At 40.2% G+C, this 26,009-nt stretch overlaps 2 protein-coding genes across 2 annotated transcripts in view; both read left to right on the top strand.

The window, feature by feature from the left end:
* Positions 1-26,009, top strand: part of LOC138629514 (GDNF family receptor alpha-4-like) — a 326,543-nt gene that overhangs the window by 253,866 nt on the left and 46,668 nt on the right. The gene's annotated exons all lie outside the window — the stretch shown is intronic.
* zbtb20 (zinc finger and BTB domain containing 20) overlaps positions 3,420-26,009 on the top strand; it is a 25,367-nt gene continuing 2,777 nt past the window's right edge. Inside the window, exons 1-3 of the mRNA XM_069713234.1 lie at positions 3,420-3,767; positions 20,199-20,343; positions 21,730-23,256. Of these exons, the coding sequence (XP_069569335.1) occupies positions 21,750-23,256 (1,507 nt within the window). The 5' untranslated portion in view covers positions 3,420-3,767; positions 20,199-20,343; positions 21,730-21,749. The remainder of the gene's footprint in view (positions 3,768-20,198; positions 20,344-21,729; positions 23,257-26,009) is intronic.

A 26,009-nucleotide genomic window follows, 5' to 3' on the forward strand; every position in this document is an offset into this window, starting at 1 on the left:
GAGTGGACTTGTACAATGCTATAGTATCTAATACACAGCAGCGGATGTATTTCTGTGTCGGATGCTGTGGGATAATAATTTGCCTTGTTTTTCGCCTCAAATTCTACGTGCAACATGTCCAAGAGAGTAGAAGCTTATCAGATCAAACTGTTGACAGCAAACTGATTCTCCAAAAGAACCAAGTTCACATTGTTGAAAACTACATATTTCTTTGAAATATCAGACTATCAGAGGTCATGTGCAAATGAAGGAAAATGTAAGGCATGCCTTGTATTTGAATATACAGGAAGCAGAGTAAATGAATGAATGAATGAATGAATGAAAAAAAATAAAAAAAAGTCACAGTGCTGCCCTCTGTTGGTTACATTTAAAGCTGCGTGAGACGTCACTTGACCTGCGAAATTACAGAATGTTCCTGTTTTACCCCCACGGAGTATTTTTAGATGTGGCAGCAATTTTACTTTTTTTTTTTTAATAAATATTCATAACAAAATATGTTACAAATATGTCTTAATTGGTTGTAATGTTGTGGGTTACAATAGGTAAAGCTGAGGTTTATTATATATTGATTAAATTTCAATTTCAAAATCTTTTTTGTTTGTTTTTTCCCACTAAACTTTGCAGCTGTTCATTGCATGAATTTTTATTTTTGTATTTATTGATGGGCAAACTGATGTGGAATACATCAGTGATAAAATGACGACCAGTGGGAGCTCTGCAGATGTATATTCCTCTGTCTGTGCCAGTTGTGCTGTGGTCAAATTTAACAAAAAACATATTTGTTAAATAGGATCAAGTGGCAAGTTTTGGAGGGTTTTTAGCCCAAAAAAGCTGCCATTGGATGTTTTAAAAAACAAAAAACATGTATACACGGTTTTCTTTAGATTCAATTCAACTTTTCATGAGACTGAACATTTAAGGACTTCAAACACAGAAAGTGATGCCATGTTTTGTTAAAGGATGACTGCGATCCAGGTTTAGGGATGAGAACTTGATTATCTGTTGGTCCTTTACCGCTGTGTTTCAAGCCAGCATTCATGTCTGATTCACACTTGCTCTTGAGTAAGTCTCCAACTGTTACACTGCTGAGACCTTTTTTTGTTAACTTAGCCATTTTGGAAAATATGCAAATATTCATTATTTTTATTCTTAGGATTCTATCGTTTATTTTTTATTATTTAAACTTTTGAATTTGAGAATTTTTAACACAAGGTCCAGGCTGTTCATAATTCACATGGAAGGTTTTGCCAACCAAAGGTGACTTTTTAAAAATTTATTTATTATTATGTTTTTCCTTTTTAAAAATCTTACATCTGAGATGTAAAAGCTTCTTGAAGAGTTAATGCTGTTACTTTCTGATTCATTAATTATGATTAACTATAGGCCTATTTTCAGTCTTTAAATTTTGCATGACCTTTTTCTATATTATTGTTTAATTTGTCAATAATATGGCACAATTAGGGAAAATAGGTGTCTGATATTATTGCAATTTATATTTGGTTTATATTTATTGCACTCCATTTTTAAGTAGGAGCAGCTAGCTTTCAAAACAAAAATGGGCAATTTGCATCAGTCTGTTTGGTTAGAAATTATGGTTTGGTGTCGGGTAAAAGTAAAAAAAATAAGAATATTTCGGATTAAATATTTGTTTTCTTATATGGCAACAATACACTGCCATAAAGGCGAGTGTGGTAAACCATGTAAAGCTCTCAGAGGCACCACTGAAACAAAATGTTCTCTACTGTGAATCCTCCCTGCACGTGCAGCCGGCTGAGCCATGTTAATCAAGCCAAGTATCTTAAATACTGTTCCGGGAAAGGCGTGCGCCACGCGGATCCGCCGTTTCGGGATGTTCAGTTTATCCTTCTAAAATGTCACAATTCCGACTGCTAATGAGTATTAAAAGCGTTTTTGTGTGTGTGTGAACGTGATTCATTGTCGGATTGCAAAACCGCCGTATTAAGGCCGGCGGTGGTGTTCCTGGTTAATGTAGGTCAAAGCAGTGACGGAAGGGTGTCCTCCGTTGAACCCGCGGTATTAATCCACATCGCGCAGTCCTGCAGATGGCGCGCACAGTCAACTGAGTGCCCTGGGTGCTCACCACGGTGCTCACGCAACAATATCCGTATGGAGCCTACGCAGCTTGAGAGATGGCGATTGTCTGAAGCGACACCTCTGCCTCCCCTGTACAGCTGGAGGGCTGAGCAGACAAAAGTTCAAGAGTGCTTTTTTTTTTTTTTTTTTTCTTAAGGAGAGTATTTTTTTTAATTATTATTTTTCCCCCTACAACGTGCACACATTGCAGCTCAGGGGGGCAGGACGGTTTATCAGACCGGCTGATCGAGCGTAACCTTAGTTGACCTCTTTGTCAGTAAAAGCTTGTCTTTCAGAGCGCAGGGCTGCTTTCATTTAACATCCTCTCCACTTTACACAGCACACTAGTCTCACACATGAATATTTTATTGAAAGTATCTATTAGACACTACCCTCAGCGTGGTTCATTATTCTGATCTGAACTACAGAGAAGCGTGTGCACACACACGCACACCTGTCACTGTCTAGACAGGGAGGGGGCATTAAGGCGGTGGGTGCGGGGGGATCCCACATGACCCATCGCTGCTTTTTTTTTTTTTTTTTTTTTCTACACCAGCCAGAATATATCTCAAGGCATTGGATAATGACAAAAAAAAAAAAAAAAAATCAACAACAACAAGAGAAAAAAGCAATCGCTCTACCAAATCTGATTGGCCGGCTGAACCGACACCATTTTTTTCCCCGACTCGCAAAGTCGAGGTCAGCTCGGGACGTTAAAAAATAATTAAATGAGAAAATAGAAATGCGTAGAAAGTAGAAGACACGGCAGACAATCTAGCTTGTTGGCGCTGGAGATGATTGACGGCGCCGCCGTCCAATGAGAAGCCGCGGCGCAGCTGGCTCACTGTACTGGCAGAGGCGGCGTCCAATGCAAAGTTCAGACACATGATGGACATATAACTGACAATTGCCCTGTCCTTTTGATCCAAACTGCCGATAGATTTCAGACTTCATTCACATTTGTCAACGGAGATATTCTGAACAGCAGGCGGTGGAAGCCGTGCAATGCAAAATGTAATTTAATTTTTTTTTTTTTTAAAGAAGGAGGGATTTATGCGTAAAGGAAACGCTCTCTGGGGTCTAACATCACTGCCAGCCTGTTTTCACCCTCTTCTTTTACAGGCTTCTGTGACGTTTCGCACCCTCTGACTTCCACTTGTAAAATTGCTGCGTTGCCGCTCAAGGCAGGAACAAACTTAAACACACCGAGTAGGAGGAACACTATCACTACAACTACTATTACTATAACTCCCACCACTTCCAGAGAGCCATAATGGAGCCGGTTTCACCGTCCCACTGTGCTCCCTGCGATTGGGGCGCAATAATGTTGACGGATTTCTGATCCAACCCAAGACAGTGCGCTGTTCTTCCAATAGCAGCTTTAAGTGAAAAGGCGTGCCTGCCTGCCCCCCTCCCTCTCCGCCGCCACCACCACCCCTCAAAGTACTCGATGTATAGTTAAAAAATGGGAGGGCACACTTGAACCGAGCTGCTCTATGAAGGTAGGCTGCAGCGTGTGTTTATTGATGAGATGAAAAGAAGATGGAAGTGAGAAATGAAACAAAGTAAAGGAACATATTCAAAAAAGCAAACTAAACGCGCTTCGTCGGGGGAAAACAGGGGGAGCCGTGGAAACGCTGTCGCCACTTTTTGAACAGAGCTTCGAAGTGCAGGTAAGAAATTGAGAAAAGTAGGAAAAGGGATGGGTCTTTACAACCTCTCTAACGCTATTATTAAAGGAGGGAATTAAAAGGAATTGCCTGTATTAGAGATTAAAACATGCTCGTTGACTTTAGGGGGGAATGCATGAAATGCCACTGACTTCTATGTAGTTGTGGCTGGCTTTACCAACCAAATATTAAGCTCTACATGATCGGAAACTTCATTCTTTATAGGACCACAGGCATTCAATAAAGCCCGTGGACGAAATGTAATGAAGCGAGTACCTCTCGTGTAGGGGACTCAGTTTTGGCTGCTTGTTTTTTTTTTTTTTTTTTTTTTTTTTTTTTTTGTGTCCATTTATATTCGACTACAAAAAAACGCGCTGCCCTGGCATGACGCAAGTTTCCCATCTGTCATTATTCTCACCATGCCCCCTTTTTACCTTTACCCCTTTACTTTCGGATTCACCCGTGAGCCAGCCAGGGCACACTTGAGGACGATATGTGGTCAAAGTGTGCTCACAGGTCTGTTTCTCTCAATCAGCGAGAGCCTCAGCGATGCTCGCAGGCTGCTGGCTCACATTTTACACACTGCGAGCCCGGAACAACTGTGGCAGCCGACGTGCGCATTTTTGGCTTTTAGGTCAGTTATTTGAGTCAAGAGGAAACGCGTTTCCTTATTGCATTTTACGGCTATAACGCACTCTTATTAACAAATCTATTTATTAAATTCATTTCAGCTTGTTGAACTTGCCGGAAAGGGGGTTTATATGTGTGAAATATATCATTGTAGCAGCGGCTCATACAGCGCTTATACTCAGACAGATGTCTAGTCTACATTTTTTTTAATTTTTTTTTTTTTTCTGGGGGTGAATTAATATCAATACTGCGTGGCATTTATGAGATGGGGTTACATTAAGATTTGCTAAGCAGGCGGAGGAAGGTTGGCTAATAATGTGTCTGGAAGGTAAAACAATACAGCAGGTTCAGTTTCTGAGAGAAATAAGAACTAGATCCAGTGGGACTCTGCTCTGGATTTTGGTGCCATGTTTCTCCCCCTTCAAAAAAAAAAAAAAAAAAAAACCCGAATGATCACTTTAACTGTCGCAATCCGCTTCTTTCTTCTTTTTTTTTTGTATTCCTAGCCTACAGTGTGTTAAAATGTTTACGATGCAAGGCTGTTTTTGGCAAAGAATGGACTCGATATGGGGGCATGCTCTGGTGTAATTAAAGTTGCAAGAGACGCTTTCAGTGTTCCTTTTGAGACATTTTGTTGCAAAATATTCATGGGCAACTCGTGATTCCCTAAAGTTAAAATAGGCCTGTATGTGCGATGAGTTAGCGCTGTGAAAATGCACGGGGCAATGGCTCCCTCAAATTCAATGAAAGGGACATATGGGGAGTTTATCCCGAGCAACATGTCAGTCTTGTTCTTAAGGGCTCCATCTATCTGTGCGCGATAGTGTGCGTGCGCGCGCGCGCGCGTGTGTGACTGGGAGAGGGACAGAGTGTGTGTGTGTGTGGGGGGGGGGGGGGGGGCAGACAGATGTTGTCCCAAAGCGCTTGGCTTTGTCAGATAAAGACAGTAATACGGCATGTTCCGTGTCTATAAACGCTACTGATAGTTTCTACAATACATCGCGTTCTGGGTCTGATTCATAGGCACAGACTCGCCTGTGTAGCCCAGAAGTTGTGCGCAGGTATACAGCTTTGCGTCAACACACTGTCATGTCAGAGGTTGGTCCTGGTGTGGCCACTGAAGCTGTTTCCTTGAATAGCCACAAACGAAAATAAGGCCGGGTCCGGGGTTTGGCACAGGGGAGGAGAGCAACGCTGCGTCCCTCTTCCTCCAGCGCAGACACGGTCTGTGGATGTGCACCTGTATGTGTGTGTGTGTGTGTGTGTGTAGTATTTTTTTTTTCTTTACAGCGTAATTGTGCGTTCGTCCCTTTTCACTTTTGTTGTGATCACTTCCTCTCCCCGCCTTCATTCAGAATATGCCTCCACAACGTAAATGGGTTGCAGTCCTATAGGCTCGGTTATGTAATTGGTGGCTGCACTGGATCATTTGTTTTCTGAATGGACACGTGGAGAACACAGCGCTGTGCGTGCAGCACACGGTGTAGCAGAAAATGCAACATTTCCACCTTGATGTAAGGTTTGAAGCGGGCTCAGTTGTAAATGTGCCGAATTGCAGCAGATTGATTTGACAGGTTGCGTGCGGGTGAGCAAGTAGTGAGAAAGTAAGAATTATATTGTCACAGTGTGGATTGAATGTCCTTCATCTGAAAAGAAACACCTGCATTTTGGGGACATTTTATTGTTTGATGAATTGGAGGGTACTTGTCTTGTGTGTAAGTGAGCTCTCACCACGGCTTCATGTCAAAAACTCTTCGTTTTATCTGCACAGAGGTGTACAGTAGCTGCTGAAAGAGGCTCAGCCATTATGTGCCTTGGGAAGGGTTTGCAGTCCGAGTATCAGGTGCCCAGTTTCATCTCAGTTAAGCCGCTAATGAGTATTTATATGTATATATTCCACATGTACATTAATATTCACAGTGTTAGAGCCATCGCCATTTGCCCGCTTTCTGTGTCACGGCTAAAACCCACCCATGACTAATGAATATTTAAGAGTATGTCTGCGGATCAAGGAAAGTCGTTATTATATGAAGGAGACCCAGCAGAGGAACTGTAGACCTACTCGCATGCAAGTGTGTGTGTGTGTGTGTGTGTGTGTGTGTGTGTGTGTGTGTGTGTGTGTGTGTGTGTGTGTGTGTGTGTGTGTGTGTGTGTGTGTGTGTGTGTGTCTATATGTGTGTGTGTGTGTGTGTGTGTAGGGGTGTGTGTGTGTGTGGGGGGGGGTGTTCAGTTAATCCACACCCAGCAATCAATCCCAATTTTCTTTTGGCTTCGCCATCTTTTACTCGTCCTCTGTATTTTGTCACCCTCTCTTCACATCCAGCCATTTATTATTGACCAACAAACTGGCATTATGTGTCCGCAGCATCCAGTTTTGAAATGTTTTTGACTGATTCAGTCACGCTTTCGCACATTTCTCCCACCTGATCATTTGGGTTTTACTCAAGTGAAAATGTGCAAGGGTACCATGCTGTACCAATGTAATGAGTGCCTCGTTGGAAGAGACATATAACAAAAAAAACAAAAAAAAACAATTGACTGTACGTGCACACAGATGGCGGGTCAGTTTTCCAAATAATTTGTAAGTGCAGTAAAGGCACTGCTGTCCAAATAGACAAGATAGAGACATCTCTCTAAAGCCTCCGCAATTCTGCTTGTTGGTATTCCCACGCCATCTTCACCAGGCTGTTACCAGGTAATCCTGGTGACCCATAACTTATATAATTAAATGTATAAATGTATTTTTTGTGTGTGTGTGTCTTTTCAACACAACTCCTTTTAAAATATTTTTTGGGCTTTGGTAGTTTATTGCACTACACAGAACGGGAAGCAGCCTGTAATATTGGTCAGGAGTGGAAATCACCTCAGTCCACTGAATCACACAGAGCTGTTCATTTTACCATGTGTCAATTTTATTTTATTTATAGATAATTTAAAATTAGAAAGTCCGCATGTGGTTGCAGATTTCAGCATGCGCTGATAATAAAGTAATTAATAAAATAAAATTCTTGCTCGCAGCAGCAGTGACAGACAAAGTAAAATGAATATTTTAAGTTCGAATTTTAAGTTTACCATTGTATGACAAGAGACTTGCACTTGAGTCCGCTCTGCCACTTTGTCTTGCACAGTTGAACATGTTTGGCAGCCATTTTGGGAATGCAGTAGAGATCCATCGATATAACAAGCCACTTTGTGGATTGCATCCAGAATGTCACAGTGCTTGTTAACTGCTTGGCCTTTTTTATGTCTCCGGCAGAGTTTATCCTCGCCCAGCTTTTTTTGTTGTTGTTGTTTTTTTTGTTTTTTTTTGCTTTTATTTATTTATTATCCTGTATAGTCCTCGTTAGAAGAATATTCCCCCATGGAGTAACACTCATCTTTGATGTGATTGCCAACTGAGACTGTTTTCAGGTGCACATCTTAAAGTTAATAAGTCTTGTAATTAACTGCAGAATAGCCTTTAAGCCTTTAATAGACTTAAAGCTTAAAGATTTGGTTTTGTTTAAGAAGAATGCATTAAGTTTTTTCACCTGGTGTTTATAGGAAGGACTCCTGTTTTATAGCACTTACATACTCTGGCAACCTTAAAAAACCTCAGGTACCTTTAAAACATCAGAAGAAATTATTTTTTATTAAACAGCATGACATACACTTACATTTCCTTTATATCTCATGATTGTAGTAAAATATAATGATATTCATGACTACCCGCCAGTTCAGCCTGTGGATTGTTAGAATTCATGTCACAAACTGGAAATTATTGGCAGGCTAGCTTCCTCCTGGCTAACTGGCTTAGATCCTTCTATCCACAATTCACCTTTTTCACAGATAACGTGCCTCTCTTTATATTATAAATATATTTTTATTCCTGAAAATACTAATAACACAATCAAAAAAACCTATTGACAATCTGTGTAGGCCGCCTTTGTAATTAAGGAGAAAAGTTCCCCTTTGGGTGCATTACGCAACACAAACACGCCACTACAATGACTTACGGTGGTTTCCTTTCTGCTATAAGGCAAGGACAGAACCTAATATCCTTTGTTTAAGAGGGGGAAGAATGTATCTTGTGTTTTGATAAGGTGGCCAAGCCAGGATAAAACATTTCGGAATAAAACTTAGTATTTTGCAACCACTCAGGGTAGATTATTCAGAAGACTTAAAGGCTCTCTTTTAAATTTTTTAAGAAGGCATTTTTTTTTTTTCAAATACTCTCCTGTTTAGTTAATTGGTTCTCAGAATGAAAAAGATAGGACATAAAAATGATTTTTATAAAACCTTCACTAAAAACTGTGTGACTTTGAGGTCATGCAGCTTTGTACAGTAGTATTAGTACAGTCAGTAGAAAACTGACAAACAAAAAAACTATATGGCATGCTTTTCAGTTTTCAAAGGACTTTTGTTTTGGAATCTTCCCTCCCTGTAAGTATCACAGGAATGCGTAAAGAAAGCACACATTGAGACTGAATAAGTATTTGCGAATGTGCCAGGCAGTTGTCAGGAAGCTTTTGTTCGTTTATAAAACTTTATGAAGTCTTGTGAAACACAGTCATACTCGTTAGTTCCCACATAGCTTGATGGTAAATACAGCACTTATTTAGGATTGACTGTTTATATATATATATATATATATATATATATAGATATGAAAAAACAGATATAGATATGAAATGAACATCCCACAGGGAGCAGTTCATCACACACTTGCCTCAGGTTAAAACCAGTTTTGTCATATTTTAATGTTCACACTTGAATAATGGCACCAGAATTAATGGACTCCTGTTTGGGATCGTCATCATATAATTATACAATATTTTTTATTATTATCCAGATCGGCTTCGTGAAAAGAAAATGTTTTTACATCCCTGTTGTTTGATGCATATACAGTACAAACACAATCCAGGGGTGGATGTGACCATGTGTTTCCATTACCTATGCTAAAATTGCTAACAGACTGTTGGTTCATGCTCCTTTGTATAATTGCTGTTTTCAAAGCTTTTCATTAAATGTCAGCTGTTTGTGCTGTAAGACCCAAATATCATGTAACAACTTGAGCAGAAGTCGTTTCCCAACGGAAGATTTTCAAATCTTAGTTAAAACTAACTTTAGTAATGTACTTTTTTTTTCTTACATGACAGAAATAAGCATTTCTACCTAATTTCTATCTCTCTTGAAACACACACTCAAGCAGTGGTATTCAACTGATGTGAAAAATGTATCCTGGATTCTAATAGCAAAGTTGTATGTTTGCCAAGGTGCATGTGTGTCCTCAGTTCACCCTGCTACCCATATGGTTTTCTACAAGTCATGGTGAGATCACTGCCTAGTTGAAGGGGGAAGTATCTAAAGAAGGTTTAAGAAAAACTTAAAAAAAAGTACCAAAGTCCTTCAGCAGCTTTTTAAACTATTATACAGATAATAAGTGCTGTGAATTCTCTGCTTCCTTCTTGGCATCAGGGAGACTTTGTAAGCCTCATGCCAGTAAACTGCACTCACAGCAGCCAAAATGTTAAGATTGTGCACAGTCTCACTTCAAGGTACGTCGGTATGTGCTGTGCTTTGGGGAAACTCATGGGGAATTATTTGCACAATAGTATTTGTGTTGCGGTTTTATAAAAAAAAAAAAAAAAATTGGATTGTTGGACCCTTAAAGTATTTACACAAAATCCAAACTGTATTTTCTTTTTTTCATAGTGAGTCAGTTTTATTTTAAATACAGCTGCACAAAATCACTGTCAGGCATTTTTGCCTTTTGAAAGAAATTCTTTAACAAAGAATTTTCTTTTTCAGATTTCATAATGAAAATGAAAGGAACATATGTTCACATTGTGTATTGCCCTGAAGTTTGCTTTAATAAAGGCAGATTTTAAAATCAAGAAGCTGGATATCGTTACATAACAGATCACAGTTTTAACGATGAGGAAAGGATGTATTTCCTTTTTATTTCCTGTTTGATTCACAGCAGTTGGTCCAGGTGACAAAGGAAACGCATGCCTAACCTGTTCAACAACAAACAGATGGCAAGGCAAATGCTTAGTTTTATCAAAGTTGCCGGGCTTGTTTTACTGTAGGTTGGACCTTTATCACTGATACATAAACAACAACCTGTGATCATGGTAGTGGTGGCCATGACACCTGCTTTGCATTTCTTACACAGGTGCAGTCCATACGTCAGGCTCCATGTGATGTTCACAACACTGTAATAGTTGTCAGTCGTTTCAGGGGTGGCAAAGTTTTTTTCAATTTATTGAGAACTTTGGATTAGGGCTGAACAATGTCGGCGAAATCCAATATCACTATATGTTTTACCATGATATTGCAAACGTATTGTAGTGCTTTTACAAAATGTTTACACAACAAGGTTTTTGATAAATAATCATCAATCGTGTGGATATAATGATTAAAGTTAAATAATAAAGTAGCTACAAGTTCAGAAAATGACATTTTACTGTAATGCAGCCTTTAAAACCAGGATAAACATCTGTGACCAACCAAAATCTATGATCATATCATCTAGACTCATGCCACGATATGGATGGCATATTCACACTTTGAATGCTATGGAAGCTTATTTTTCTTTTAGAATGTCTATGAATAGGTTAACTAATATGACCGATAAGACAAAATGTCTTTCATAGCCTCTGACTGTAGTAGGCTTTGCTGCTGGCTAGTATCTCAACACGCATTCATTCAGACAGTACTTCCTCAATCCTACTTCTGTTCAGGGTCACTCCAGCATATCCCAACATGCATTAAGAGGAGGACCCACCACTGCTCTAATACACAAACAGAGAAAGACACTCACAGAGTTGACTGGATCTAGCTTTTAAAGGTATACTGTTAGATTTATTTTACACAAGTGCCCCGCTGCTGCATTAAAAATGACTAAATCAAAATAAGGCTTAAACCCTCTTAAAACTCTCGATCTAACGAGACGGTAGAAATGACTTAGAAGTAGCACATTTGTGATACGACCTGCTGAAAATACTCACAGCCCCGTGGCATGATTTTTATAGTGATGTTACCAGAAACAGCTGATCAGCTTAGGTTACACTCTGGGGCTTATGTGCTAATAGATTGTTAGCATCAAAGATAGTAATTCTGCTACATTCAACAGACCGCACTGACCAACAATTCACGAGCCATTAGAAAGGCCAAAGACCCAGATGATTATCATAAACGGAGCTGATGGGTGGTCATGTTATCTCTCCGCCTGTGCTGAGCTGACTTTGCATAGAGCAGATCAGAGAGGACAACCTGAACTGCACTAGCATGCACCAATCACGATAGGAAGTATAATGATAGTGTTTGTAGTGACACATTGCATAGCAACAAACGTTAGCCAAGGAAGGTAATGGAAACATATTACAAACCAACTGGGGTTTGCTCTAACTACAGCTTTCTACGGCTACACTTGTTTTTCTCAATGTTAAAAGTAAAATAGAGAAACTGAAAGTAAAAAAAAAATAATAATTGAGATAAGCCAATAGAAAAACAGCTCTATCACCATAACACAAATCCCTTTTAATGACATACAGGTAATAAAAGCCCAGATATTAATCCATTCACAAAAAATCATGCATTGCGTGCTAACCCGAGAGTAGGGAAAGCAAAATCTGTGGAAAAAAAAAAGAAAAGAAAAGGTGGCGGTAGCCTCAGTGACAAATACACCATCCAGGAAACGTCACAGAGGTATATCTGTGCAACCTGGCAAGGAATGATGAGTGGTTGTGTGTGCACAACATACAGTATGATAAGCTATAGAACAAGTATAACCACACCAAATAGTGGCCCTTACATAGTTCTTCCCTGCAGTCACTCCCGAGCCTGGTGGCTGTTAGAAAAAAAACAAGTCGTACATATCAGAAAACCTTTCTGAAAAACTAATTTACAGAAGAATGTGAACACAACAAATCAACAAATCACGAACCGCAGCCTTGAATATAAAAATAAGGAATTTACTGTAGAATGTAATTTTGAAAATATTGCTTCAAATTTTAACACACAATTACAATATGTTTTTTTTTTTTTTCTATTTCGAAGTTACACATGCACAGAATGAACATTGACAGATTCAGTATTTATTCATGTGACTCATGAAGCTCATACACTGTGTATTGTCATCGGGTCAAGTTTGCACACGTTTTTGTGACTATCACTTCTTAATAGTCAGGAGTAACTGTGCGTCTTTGAGTATAGTCCATAGTATCGGAAAATTACTTCATACCCGTCATAAATTCTCTTTGATAACGGATCCTCCCTTCTGATGAATGACCTTATTGTCCTTAATAAAGCCTTATTTTCATGGGACGGATTACTTATCTGCACGTTCAGTGGGCTGCAGTCAGCCCAGACGTCTAAACGATATCTGGACTACTTCTTCACTAGAACGAGATTGAGCCAACAACCAGAGAATCCTGGAGTTTTTGGCCTTTTGCTCTTATCTTGTGAAATTTTGCAGTTGGCTTGCTTCACAGGTTTGTCTTGCAAAACGGTATGAATAAAGTTTCCCAATGTGATTCGATTGCACCTCCGTCTCGCTTGTTGGATTAACAGCTAACGTTAACCTTTGTGCCAACTTTTGTTGAAGTCATTAGATCCAAACTTGGTGAGAGTGTGTATAGGCCATCCTTTTGGTCGGCTGTGTTTCAGTGCGTCAGCATTACACTTTTAGATGGGTCATATGTCAAATGAGCAGATGAGACATATATAATCTGTATTTACTACACAACAGCTTGCCAAACTATAAATACACCAAACAGTGCTCACATCCATAAGGCTCAAAATAAGTACAGACTGTTTGTATTAAGTCTTCTGAATTCAATATCTTCTTCATATAATGAGAAAAACCTGTACTTGAAGTCAGTACATCGAAGATTATCGTTACCTGAATAATGACTCGGTTTCATCTCTCCCCGATGGCATTTGTATTGTTGTTGCTGTAGCTGCAGGTTGAAGAATTATGTTGCATCATAAAACCTTTTTTGCAACATCCACTTTTGCTGTTTCCTCTGTTGTTTTCCTTTGCTAACCTGCAGCACGTTAGAACAGCTTTGCAGCACGTCATTGTTTTAGCCTGGTGAATCCATTTAAAATGGCAAATACAGCGCTTGCCAAATTCTGGGAGATTGCTGACCCTTGAAGCACAGACCCGGCTACCAAAACTGCAAGCTTGGGCTGAACTGCTCAAAGCACCCTCCCCGCGCATTTGTGAAAGTTCAATTCTGTGCTGGACCATCGCAGCAGTGGCTCGTGCACCCTCATGCAGCTGCTGGTGACACACACATGGTACAGAACTTCTGAAGCTACTCCCAGTTACATTCACACATGGTGGAATAATCATATAAATTCTCTGTTGGTAGTTAAATTGTCGTTCAGATTATAGGTTGAGGATACTGTGACAGTAAACACAGCTCCTCATTTAGTCATATGTTATTTATACAATCATGATCATCTGTCCATCCATATATTAATTTATTCTTTAGTAATTAGATTTTTATGTAAATCCAGATGTTATATAAGATCATATAAACAATCTTGTATAAGGGACCTATATTAGGATTGTTTAGGTTAAAATATCGTATGAAGGAGTTGCATAAGCATTGTTTAGGTTCATGTACAGTATAAAAGTTGCGTAAGGATAGTTAATGTATAGCTTGAGTAACTTTTGGGCATGTGGTTTGCTTTGTTACAAAAACAAGGTATGCTCTGTTCTTTCCTTTGAGACACATGGCAGCAAGATTTTTGCTTGTCTCTATATTGTACTTTACTATATAATATTTGTATCAACAAATTGCCGGTGTTTAGTGTGTATATGTTTTAAGTTTCATGAGTTACAGGCAGCTTTTCCAGGACATTAGAAACAAATTTGGCATGTAATAATGCAAGTGTCAATGTGGAAAAATACTAGAAAAAAAGTGCTGTTGGATATGTGCATTGTGTGTGTGTGTGTGTGTGTGTGTGTGTGTGTGTGTGTGTGTGTGTGTGTGTGTGTGTGTGTGTGTGTGTGTGTGTGTGTGTGTGTGTGTGTGTGTGTGTGTGTGTGTGTGTGTGTGTGTGTGCGTGTGTGCGTGTGTGTGTGAGGAAGACAAAGACTGAGAAACTTAGAAGAACTTTACTATAACCCCACTTTGAAGTGCTTTGTATGAAACTCAGCTAAGCTATACATAAGACTTGTGAGCACCTCCTCTCTGTTTCCTGAACTGTAAATACTCAACATGTGGCTTCATTCTGTGACCAACATAGTGTACACTTAACCTAAACACACCCAGAGGCTGTATTCTTCTCTGCAGTCAAAGTGCAGTCTTGTTCGCAAAGGTCCCACACTGTCCTCTCATATTTCAGCACAAAGCTTCTTCTTTTTGGTTTATCTCTCAAGGACAGAAAGTCAAGAGACACTTTGTTTTCTTCGGGAAGATATTAAGGTGATACAGCGCATCTATCCACAGTACACTTGTTTTCCTCCCAGGCATGAATAGAGACATGCAAACTGAGTTGGATGTTGAATATTTCTTGCCATACTGAATTTGTTAACCACTCTGTGTCATGATACCGTACTAATAGACAGAGAAGTCCTATATGAGCAGCTGTATAGGTTCATGAAGATCTCTTAATGGCCTGTGAGGTCCTTTTTTGGAGAGGCAAAATGTCCTTGACGTGTGTAGTAGCTGTAGAGAGGCAGTTGCTGTGGACACTTGTGCCTAAATGATAACTCTTGAATTTAGCATTATCTGCTTCGGGGGTTAGAGGTGTTTTGGAGACTATCATATGAGTAGTCAGATGGTTCTTTTTGGTCAAATGCTCATTAACAAAAGCACAGTCATTTGCCAATTCTGGGCTTTTTTTTCTCTTTTTTTTAAAGCGTCTGTTTCAGCACCAAAGTGACGTACAGTCTTTAATTTTAATGGACATAATCCAACAGTGGCTGTTTGTTTTCTCCCCCTCTCTGAAACTTCATAAAATACAGTATTTGCTGGTAGCACTAATTCACAAGTGTTTGTGTGGACTTTGACTGTAAAAAGTATATTAGAGGTAGATTATCCTCCCATCTGTAAACACACAATGGATCACACCCGGGTGGCGGTGGGTGTGTTTTTGACAGAAAATGACGAAGTTGAACAAGCTGTCCTGTCAAAAAAATACTTTAACTGTCTTCTAGTCGCTGTGTAATGCCATCGCAGTGTTTACAGTTATTTGTTTGCTGGAGGAATTTATTCAAAAGCCACACATCCTGTCACATTGAGTGGCTTTCTGTTGAACTGAGTATCTTAACACATTAATCTGCTGTGCTATTTGAGACATTTTAGTGGCAGTGGAGCTAAACATGAACAGTCATAATAAATTTACGGGACTGTAAAGAGTTAAAAGTCGTTCCAGTTAGTGTGTGATGCACAGAAATGCATGAACATAATACAGTTATTCAAGCAATTTCAATTGAGCAGTGGTCACAACGTTACACTGGTGTAATTACTTCACGGCGCTTTCACTAAGAGCGCTTCGTGAGAGAGAATGTGTTGTGTGTGTGTGAATTAATAAAATGCTATTTTTTTTAGTGTTTGCATGTTTTTTAAAGTGTCTCTGGTGCGGAGAGTAAAATCAAAACTGCACTTGCAAAGGAAGAATCCCTGATCCCATGTCTACTCAGCTCAGAGGGATGTTTCCTGTTGTAATTGTTAGGATAACAATGTATGTATTTCAATCACGTGATAATTAACATGTAGACACATTCCAAAAATATTTCATTGGTTATGCGATGTTGCACCCTACAATTTCAGTCCAAGGGAAAAGGAGAAATGAAAAAATGTTGTGTGAAAATCTTGGCTCAACTTGTCAACAGCCTACGTGTGCTTGTTGATGATTTTCAGGGACTGCTATAAAGGCAAATCAATTAAATCTTCAGACTGTGATGTGTTTTCTGCAGCGTCTCCTCAAGTATATGTGAGTTAGGTGCATTACTTACCTGTTAAGTGCTTCACGGCATCATAAAGAAAACACTCAAAGGTAATAAGAGACGTGGTGTTCTGAATTACTACAATTTAATCAGCCGACGCAACATTGTTGGCCAGAGATGAGTAATTTTTGATAATTTTTAATTGTGCAGATCAGAGGGAACCACGACACAATAGCATTAGCTGACATTTAATCTAGATTTTTTTTTTTTTGTGTTCCTTTTTCTGATAATACTGGGTCTGTATGCCGTTTTGTCAGAGGAGGGAAGCGAAAATACTGTCTTTATCAAACACACCTTCAGTTATCTCTCGTCAAATCGACACTTCATCACTTGATTACTGCTTCAAATGTCACGGTGCCCTCACCACATATTTACCCGGTGAACTGAATTGTATTAGATCACGTATCCAAGCCATACTATTAAAGCATGATCTCTGGTAGTTTATATGCTAATGCGCTTACGCCAAATTGGATGATTGAAATTAATAATTGCAACGTCGGACACTGATTGTAAAGCAGCCGAGGTCTCAAGCAAACTTACTGCTAATAAGGTGGAACACAAAACACTCTTCATGAGTGCAAATCTGCATCATCAAGATGCCGCATGCACGAGCATGGACGTGAGCTTTTCATAATGCCCTGTGGCCCCTTTTGTCTCCAGACTGAAATGTACCAAGGGCCTTGAATATATGCTTGTAGTGTGTGTTGTAAGCAGTATTTGCATATTCAAGATGTACATTATTCACATGGCTGATACCGCTCCTTTCATAAAGCCTGCCTCTTATGTCTGTTCTCAACCCCCATCCCCCACCCTCGCCATTTTAACCCCCCACCCCCTTGATTAACTAATGTCCAATGCATGTAGCGTATTTCATGATCTTGTCACCTAATACGGGCAGCTGATTAACCTGGAGTCTGGCTGGTGAAGTTGCAACTTGCAACCCTTGTCTCCCGTGTCTTCATTTTTTTTTGTGTGTGTGTGCCCCCCCTCCTCCTGCACCCGCCTCCCCTTTCCCTTCCCCTTCCCCTCCCTCTCCCTCATCCTCATCCTCCACCCCTCCTTTAGTCTTTGTTGTGGCGGCAGCAGCAGAGCATGCACTGCATTGGCGGTCTGAAGCATTGTGTCTGATTTCCAGCAGACAAACTGACCTCTGGGGATTTATTGACAGCAAACTCCACAGAGGCAGACACAGAGCTGGGAGCATGGAGGCAGGCAGCAGAGGGGCGGAGGGGTGCTGGGGAAGGCTTGTAGGGAGGGTGGGCGGGTGGGTGGGGGGACCCAGACGGTGGGATAGACGGATGGAAGGAAAGACTGAGAGAGTTCCAACGTGATGAAACAGGAAGCAGGTAGACACATACAGAGAAAGAAATCAATAACGGGGGGTGGGGTAGACACACACCGAATTTAGTTTGATTTGAAAATGTTTTTTTTTTCTTTTTCTTGGAGTATTAGCAAGTGAAAGAAAATGGCCGCCTCCTACAAGGATCTAATTAATTTTGAAGGATCATCAGCCCCTTTAGTCCAAGGCAGGGTACAGGAGGGAGGGAGGGAGACAGACCCCTGGGCTGATTAGAATTCACTGCAGGTAGGCGCTGGCTGCTGCTCACCCACTGTGTCACGGCTAAAATGGAATCACTGTTGTGAGTGGCAGTCTGGGCAACTGAAGCCTGCTTCCCCTTGGCCTGCTCCTTTTGTTGCCAGCTTTCACCTCACTTTACCCCTTAAGGCAGGTGGATTTACATGTCTGGGTGGGAGAGGGAAGCCAAGGAGGGAACATATATGTTTGCATTGTCTAACAGTAGCCACAAAAAGAAGAAGAAGAAAGGCCCGTGGCACCAGGATACAGTTGCATCTCACACTAACCCCTGCAGGAAAAAAAGGGGGTGGGGGGCAGAGGGGGCGTGGGGGGAAAGGTCCCATATTTGCCATCGTAATGGAGTCTAGCAGTTTGGTACATCTGTGTGGTATGATAAATAAAAAATTAAAAAAAATTAAAAAAAAAAAATTAAGGCTTTAAAATGATGACATTTCTTTTGGTTTTCAATTTGATTAAGTCAATTTAGAATTATATCAGTGGTGGCAGTGAGGTTAAAGGAAGGGTTACACCTACAGTAGGCTACGGTTCATGTTTAGGGTTGAGAGTTTTGTTGTGCTCTCTAATAGGCTTATATTCATGGATTATGTTACTTTTAGGTTTATAGCTAAGATATGAGAAGGGGGTTAAAGTTTCATTTTAGACCAAGACAGCAGAACAAACAAGTGTGTGTGTGTTCCAGTGTCAAAGAATAATCTGTCTCAGTATGGAGTGATCACCCTCTGCTAAGCGCACTATTACTTGTCTATATCTAATCATCACATTCGTAAGTTGACAAGAAACGTTTCAGAAAAACAAGCGCATGTACCGCTACCTGCAGTCTCCTCAAAGTGGGGCCATGCGAACACACGCAGCCATTTCAGCTCCCAAATATTCTGTTTCTCCGTATGAAATTAAAACAAAATCGTCCCCTTTTTAAGGCACATTTATGGTCTAACCTTGGCACAGGAAAGTATGAGAAATGTGTGCAACAAATGGTTTTTCTACCAGAGTGTGTGGAAAAATTTAATTCGGAGGTCACCTGCTTAAAATCTCATAGTTCTCATCTGTGGATTTTTACCTCCGTCTTAAAAGTGGGAGGTGTTTTCTTTCAAAGTACTTGGGAGCTGCAAAAGAATAATTTGTGTCAACATTAACTCGCAGGTCTGGTCAAATCCTCGCCCCGTAGTGTTCATTGAGCAGCACACTGTAGTTACTGGCATTTCACTCAGAGCACTTGATGGTTTTGTTGTAGCAAGTGTGGCTGCTACTAAATGTCTTTTACTCTGTCACATTTGGAAATACGATTCTAACTCAAATTTATGATAAGTATTCACATTCCAACGTGCCGTATAGTTGCCTGATACTTTTAAAGCTTCATTGATTGTAGGTCTTCACGGTACTTTGAGCAATGTGGGACTAATAGTAGAGAATTTGTTTGAAAGGGGCGTTTTGTATTGGCACCACTGCTTTTTTTTTTTTTTTACAGCATGGGCTGACCTTAAATGATACTATGACTTTAATGAGGTTGCTTTTACATCATTCAGTTTCCAGTGTTGAGGTCAAACGTTAATGTGTGTGTGTACAGTAGAAGAGCAATTGTGTCAGGCTTTCTTAGCGTCACCAAACCAGCTCATCACATGCTTAAATGTTGTTGAATGCCTTTCTTGTGTTTTTCAATGAATGCCTTGTGTGTTTAATATTTGACGCTTTCCTATTATTACAACCTGTAATGTGGCTGTATCAGACATTGTGCCGTTTGATTTGTGGATATGAAAATTACAAAAAGTGCACATACACATACACACACACACACACACACACACACACACACACACACACACACACACACACACACACACACACACACACACACACACACACACACACGCGCGCGCGCAAAAACGCACATGGTGAGTGTGACTGGGACGTTTCTAAAATATTTAGAAAGCGTCTGTGTGTAAATCTGTGAAGAATTTCGGTGATTTTTCTTTGGGATGGGTGTGGTTTTGTTGCCCAGCAGCTCAGATATCTGTTGAGAGGAAAGAACTGGCTCCAACGCCAATATTATTTTCAACCTTGATTTGTAATTTTTCTGGTCACGTGCGCTCAGGAACGTCCATTCGTCTTGTCTTAAAAACTCTTCACACATCTGTTGCAGCATGTTATTCGGGTTACCGAGGTTCATTAAGGGAGTGGCAGTATCCAGAAGGCAGTATGTGGCATTAAGATTTGTCTTTGTCTTTTCTTTCCCCCCCCCCCACTCCAAACACTGTGGCAGAGCAACACATGATTTGGGCAGAGAGGACTGACAGCCTTGCCTAGCACCAGGCCTCTGATCAGCCATCTCCACCAGCAAACTGAAGCTTGACCCGCACTTCATCACCAGCCTCTCAAGCATCTTCGTAACAAAACGTCATCTAACTGTGAGTACTGGACTGCTTCAATTTTGATTTATTTAACCCTTTATGTCGAACTAACTATGCTGGAAATAAGCATTAATACTTTGTGTTAACACGTTTGTACTGTTTTTACAGTTTGTACAGTTATTTGAGCTGAATTCATCTTCACTGTTTAAACAAATCTGTCACTGTCAAATCTTGTTGTTATTACCACTGATGAATTTAGTTCTTTTCAGTATAAAAATACGTTCCAAATTATCAAATGTTTCTCCACCTGTTCAAGTTTTTTTTCATATATACAATTGGAATGTGTCCCCTGCTACCTGATATTTCATCCTCAAGATATTATTATAAATACTTTTTTTTTTTTATTCATTGACACATATAGTGTAAATGAATTATCTAGAAAAAAATATTACCTGGATTTGTACATTTTCCAAAATCAAAATAAGGAAATTTGTCTTGGTTTCAAGTTAAAAACTGTTTAATAATCATTCAAATAAGGTCAACTGCCTTACTTAAAAGCAGAAATTATGCTTATGCTTACGTTTATATTCAAAATATATTAATAATATAGCCATTAAAAAACATAATTCTTATAGTTACAGCCCATCTAATTTAGATTTAGATTTTCATTTCTTTTAACACTTTACTGGAGAAAAAAAGCACCTTATTTTATCTTACACACTGATCAGCCGGGTCACATCTCGTGTATTCCTAGGATAGTTAGGAAGCGCCATCACAGTGAACACATGGCTAACAAAAGAGGCCTGTTGTCCTCTAAGCCCAGTGCACCACCTAATGGTGGTTGGAGGAATTTCAGGAATACACACTGAATGAAAGAAACTTGGGAGTAATTAGATGGGAACCATCTTAATTGTCCTTCACCATGGCCATTTGGAATTTTTAAACCGCAATTCAGGAAGCAAATTTGGTTTGAGATGTTGAAATTATTACATTCTCATCTTGTCATTATGAGCCTGGATTGAGGAAGAAACCAACAGAATTACCATATTTGTAATTTATTATTTTAGGAATCCTCCGATGGACAGTATTATGTCTGTTCATAATATGCAGCAATATCACATTTTGTGTATTTAAATTGATTGTAATACTGTGTCGTGGTTGTTTACATTTTCAGATAAAGCCTTCAAAAGTAGTATTACAAAAAAAAAAAAAAGGCTTTCCTTGCATGAAAGATACTCATGTAACAACAGTACATTATATATAACACCGGTTATTTCTCCTAATATATCAGAAATACTGTATACCAACTATGACAAAAATAAATATAGAATGTTTATTTAAAGTCTTTATTTTAGGCATCAAGGTGTGTTTAATCCAACTGGAAAATGCTTTCATTATGTGTGTCGCAGTTTTTCAGACAGGTGTGTTGCTTCCTGTTTGCAGGTGACATCCGTTGCAAGGGGATGACCGAGCGCATTCACAACATCAATCTCCACAACTTCAGCAATTCTGTACTTGAGACCCTCAATGAGCAACGCAACCGTGGGCACTTCTGTGACGTGACTGTTCGGATCCATGGAAGTATGCTGCGAGCTCACCGGTGCGTGCTGGCTGCTGGAAGCCCCTTCTTTCAGGACAAGCTGCTCTTGGGCTACAGCGACATTGAGATCCCTTCTGTGGTCTCAGTGCAATCCATCCAAAAGCTGATTGACTTTATGTACAGTGGGATTCTGCGGGTATCTCAGTCCGAGGCTCTGCAGATCCTTACTGCCGCCAGCATCCTTCAGATTAAGACCGTCATTGATGAGTGTACCCGCATCGTGTCCCAGAATGTGGGCCTGGCCGGGCCGGGGGGCTTCCCTGTTATACCAGGAGATTCTGGTCAGGAAACACCTCGTGGCACGCCAGAGTCTGGTACCTCCGGACCCAGCAGTGACGCAGAGTCAGGTTATATGCAAGCAACATCACAGCAAAGCGTGGACCGCGCATACACATCACTGTACTCTTACCCTGGCATCTCTCTGCAGAACGGCACCCGCGAGCGCCCCCTCTACATTAACCCTCTGTCGACAAATTATGATCCGACTCTCAGCACTCAGAAGGACCAGCAGTCTCAAGATCCGCCCTGGATGAGCCGTATCCAGGAAAGATCTCAGCATGTCGATCGCTTCATGTCCACAGCAGAGTCCACTCACTGCCGCAAGCAACCCCGACCGGTACGCATACAAACAGGAGGGATGCACATAAAGCAGGAGGCCGAAGATGATTACAGCTGCTATGAACCTATGGTGGACTGCCAAGATGACACTGACAACACTGAGGGTGTGGAGAGCGAGTCCAAGGTTGAAAGTTTTGACTCAGGGGTGAGCTCCTCCATCAGTACTGAGCCGGATACCATGGAGCAGAAGCCGTACCTGACGGGCTTCAGCCGAGAAGGGGGCGGGGACGGGCATCATAGTGAAGGAGTACCAGTGCAGATAGAGGTCAATGACTCGTCCCCAGAGCAAGTGCAAGAGGTGGAGGACGGGGACACATCCCACAGCACTAGTGAGAGTAGCATGATGCAGCCCCTGCCAAACTCAATCAAACTCAGTCCCATGTCCCAGTACATGCGCCAGGTAGAATCACACACCAGCAATCTGAGGATGCCGCTCACCGTGACCAGCAATTCCCAAGTGATGGGCACTACTGGAAGCACCTTCCTGCCCACACTCTTTCCCACACAGCCGGCAAGAGACCACAAGCCTTTCCTTTACCTTCCTGGCCAGCAGCAAACCCAGTTTGTGGCAGTGCCGCCCCCTGCAATGCCATCATTCCCGAACCCGATGTCGGTACAGCAAGCGCCAGCTCAGCAGCAACAGGCTATAGGAGGGATTGGTCCGGGGGAAAAGAAGCCCTATGAATGCACTCTCTGCAGTAAAACCTTTACTGCAAAACAGAACTACGTCAAACACATGTTTGTCCATACTGGTAAGTCACAGTGACTCATATGTAGTAAAGACCTTTTTTAAGTTGAAAATGACTGTTAATGTAGGTAGTTGCTGTTCTCTCATTTGCTGAAATGTATTTGGTTATTAGGGAGCAGGCTTATTAATATATTTGATTTAAAAAAAAATGAACACTTGCAACTAATTAAGATGTTAAAGATTCACCATGAAACAAGGCAATATCATACTTTTTACTGCAGTGACAATATTGCCCTTTAACATACAAGGTTTGAGGTTGTAGTTTGTTAAGTTACGTATACCCACTGATATCCAGGTTTCAGTCTTATGTTGAGGTGTGTTTCCGCTTTGAATAGTGTTGTTCTTCACTGCTCTGTGAGGTTGTGGTGTGGTGAGGTGTTACAGTTTAGGGCTGTGTTCAGGTTAGGGTAAGAGGAAACGAACCGGTGGGGAAACAACATTTGAATGTAAAAAAACAACCAAAAAAAAAAACAACCAATCAAAAGGTTAATTTTTTGATTTATGTAAAAATCACAAAAAGTATTTTGAGTCCAACATGTACATCTAGTACAAATTAGTGTGTTAATTTGTTAAATACTAACTGTATAGTGTGAAGTTTAGAACATAGAAAATCATATTAGTATGCAGTATGGACTTAAGGCCCAATGAGCCCAGTATCATATTGTGTGAATATTTCACCAACTGCAACAGTGACATTACTTCCATTAAATAATAAACCACAACCTATCTCAGTAATTTAACTTAAGTACAGACTGATAAAAGCAGCCTAAATTTACATTCATTAGGTCACAGTTGACTAGTATCTTTGTTATCATTTGTATTTGACGTACAATGCCAGCAGAGCGCTCATGCAGCACACCATTTCACTGTGCGCCGCTGACAGCCTTATCAATCACATACTGTAGAAATCATCATCACGGAAAGAAAGAATTAAATCTCGTATAATTAGATGGTCTCATAAAAATTCCCTACTCAAATAGCTATTATTATTCATTACAATCTACTGCTTGGCCAGAACCACTTGTTATACAAAGGCTATTTCAAACCAAATTTGCTGTTTTACTCACACAATTGTGTGCATCAGAGTGATAACATATTGATGGAAAATCACTGATCGATCAATCCCCCTTAGACTGGATCTGAACATCCCATTGCAGCCATTGTTGGACTACTTTTACTAATCTTACAAAACAAAAAATATAACATCCAGACTCTAATGGGATGTCAGTAGAATTTAGCATAATGTTGTTCTCCTTTCCCCATGAGATTTCTATACTTAAAATACACACACAGCATCGTTTATTTAAAAATAAAAAATAAAAAAGTATATCAGGAGGCACCTTGGTAAATGCAATATATTACATGTTTGCAAGGCACACCCATAATAGCTAAAAGATGGTGGACACACCAGTAGTGCTGCATGATAACATGTGCAGCAGAGGTAATGACGTGTCATTTGCTGCACTCAAAAATCTGCCAGAGACAGGGAGGCATGAGTATTACAAACACACTGCCCTGAGGAAGACAGTAAACATACCTGATATCCCTGCTGCTGCTGCTGCTGCTGCTGCTGCTGTTGCTGCTGCTGCTGTGCACCTGACCCTGAAATCTGACCTTTGCATTGATCAGGTCAGTGGGGGGGGAAGTAGTAAAGTATAAATTATTGGCTTCATTACATCAAAACTGCTAGCTGCACATTAATTCATTCAGTGCAGCAAAAAAACAATAGATACACAGAACTTCCATTAACTTGCATCGTACAACTTGGCTGTGTGCAGTGTTATCAGTCTCTCCCTCTACCTGTTTGTTTTACATGATTATTAATATGTTAATAGTTTACAGCTCATAATGTCTGCAGAGACAATTATGTAAAATGATCTTACATCTGAACAAAGTGGCAGAAATACCAAACAAATGCATAAATTGTTTAGTTTGCAATCCTATGTAAATTAACATGATTGAATGTTTTTCACGTTTTAGTGCCACCTTTCTGTGTCTGTAAAGTCATTAGAGCAATTTAAAATTTTCATAAAATATCATTTGTATATTTTGCATACTCTTTTGTAATTTATGCATGTCGCCATAACTGCATCAGAACTGCTATAAATGAAAACCTCTCCCACAATGCTGTGGCACAAAGCACTAAGTGGAAGCAGCATCACAACAAAGCTAATACAGGTTTAAATAATTCTAGCCTCAGGTATGTTCCTGTGCTGGAAAAGTAACACTGCTGGCTGCAGGCGTCTGATGTTGCTGCACAAGTCGAAGTCAGTTGATCCTGCCACATTTTCTGTGTCGTGCTAAGAGTCCGTTGGCTGTGTTTCAGGAGTATTTAGCATCAAGTTTTGCCCTGATTCAATTCCCAACTACTAATTTGCTAAAACAAAAAAATTGTGATTAATAAAAGAGACATGGGCCTTCATAATGGCTGATTTACGAACAGCAGTGTAAAGACCCTGAAATCTTTCATTAAAAATGACCGCACCACACAGATTTTGACATTTCAGTGAATGCCCTTATCAAGGTTGCTGCTTACGTGATAAACAGATGAATTAGCTCCAGAAAAAGAAATGGAAATCAAGTGGGAAGGTTTAGATTCATAACAATTTTCCCAGGAGAGATTTGTCTGAAACTAAGGCATTACTTGAATCAGTAATGATGCTTATTGAAGCTGGTTGAGTTCATGTATACACTGTGTGCTCATATGGTGGCAGAGTCATATTATAAGATTTCAGTAACCGACATGTTCACAAGTGA

Source organism: Brachyistius frenatus, unplaced genomic scaffold (genome assembly GCF_029030835.1).
Source record: "Brachyistius frenatus isolate BFR_SWC_R1_liver_20210118 unplaced genomic scaffold, ASM2903083v1 Contig_117, whole genome shotgun sequence".
In the NCBI taxonomy this organism is placed as follows: domain Eukaryota; kingdom Metazoa; phylum Chordata; class Actinopteri; family Embiotocidae; genus Brachyistius; species Brachyistius frenatus.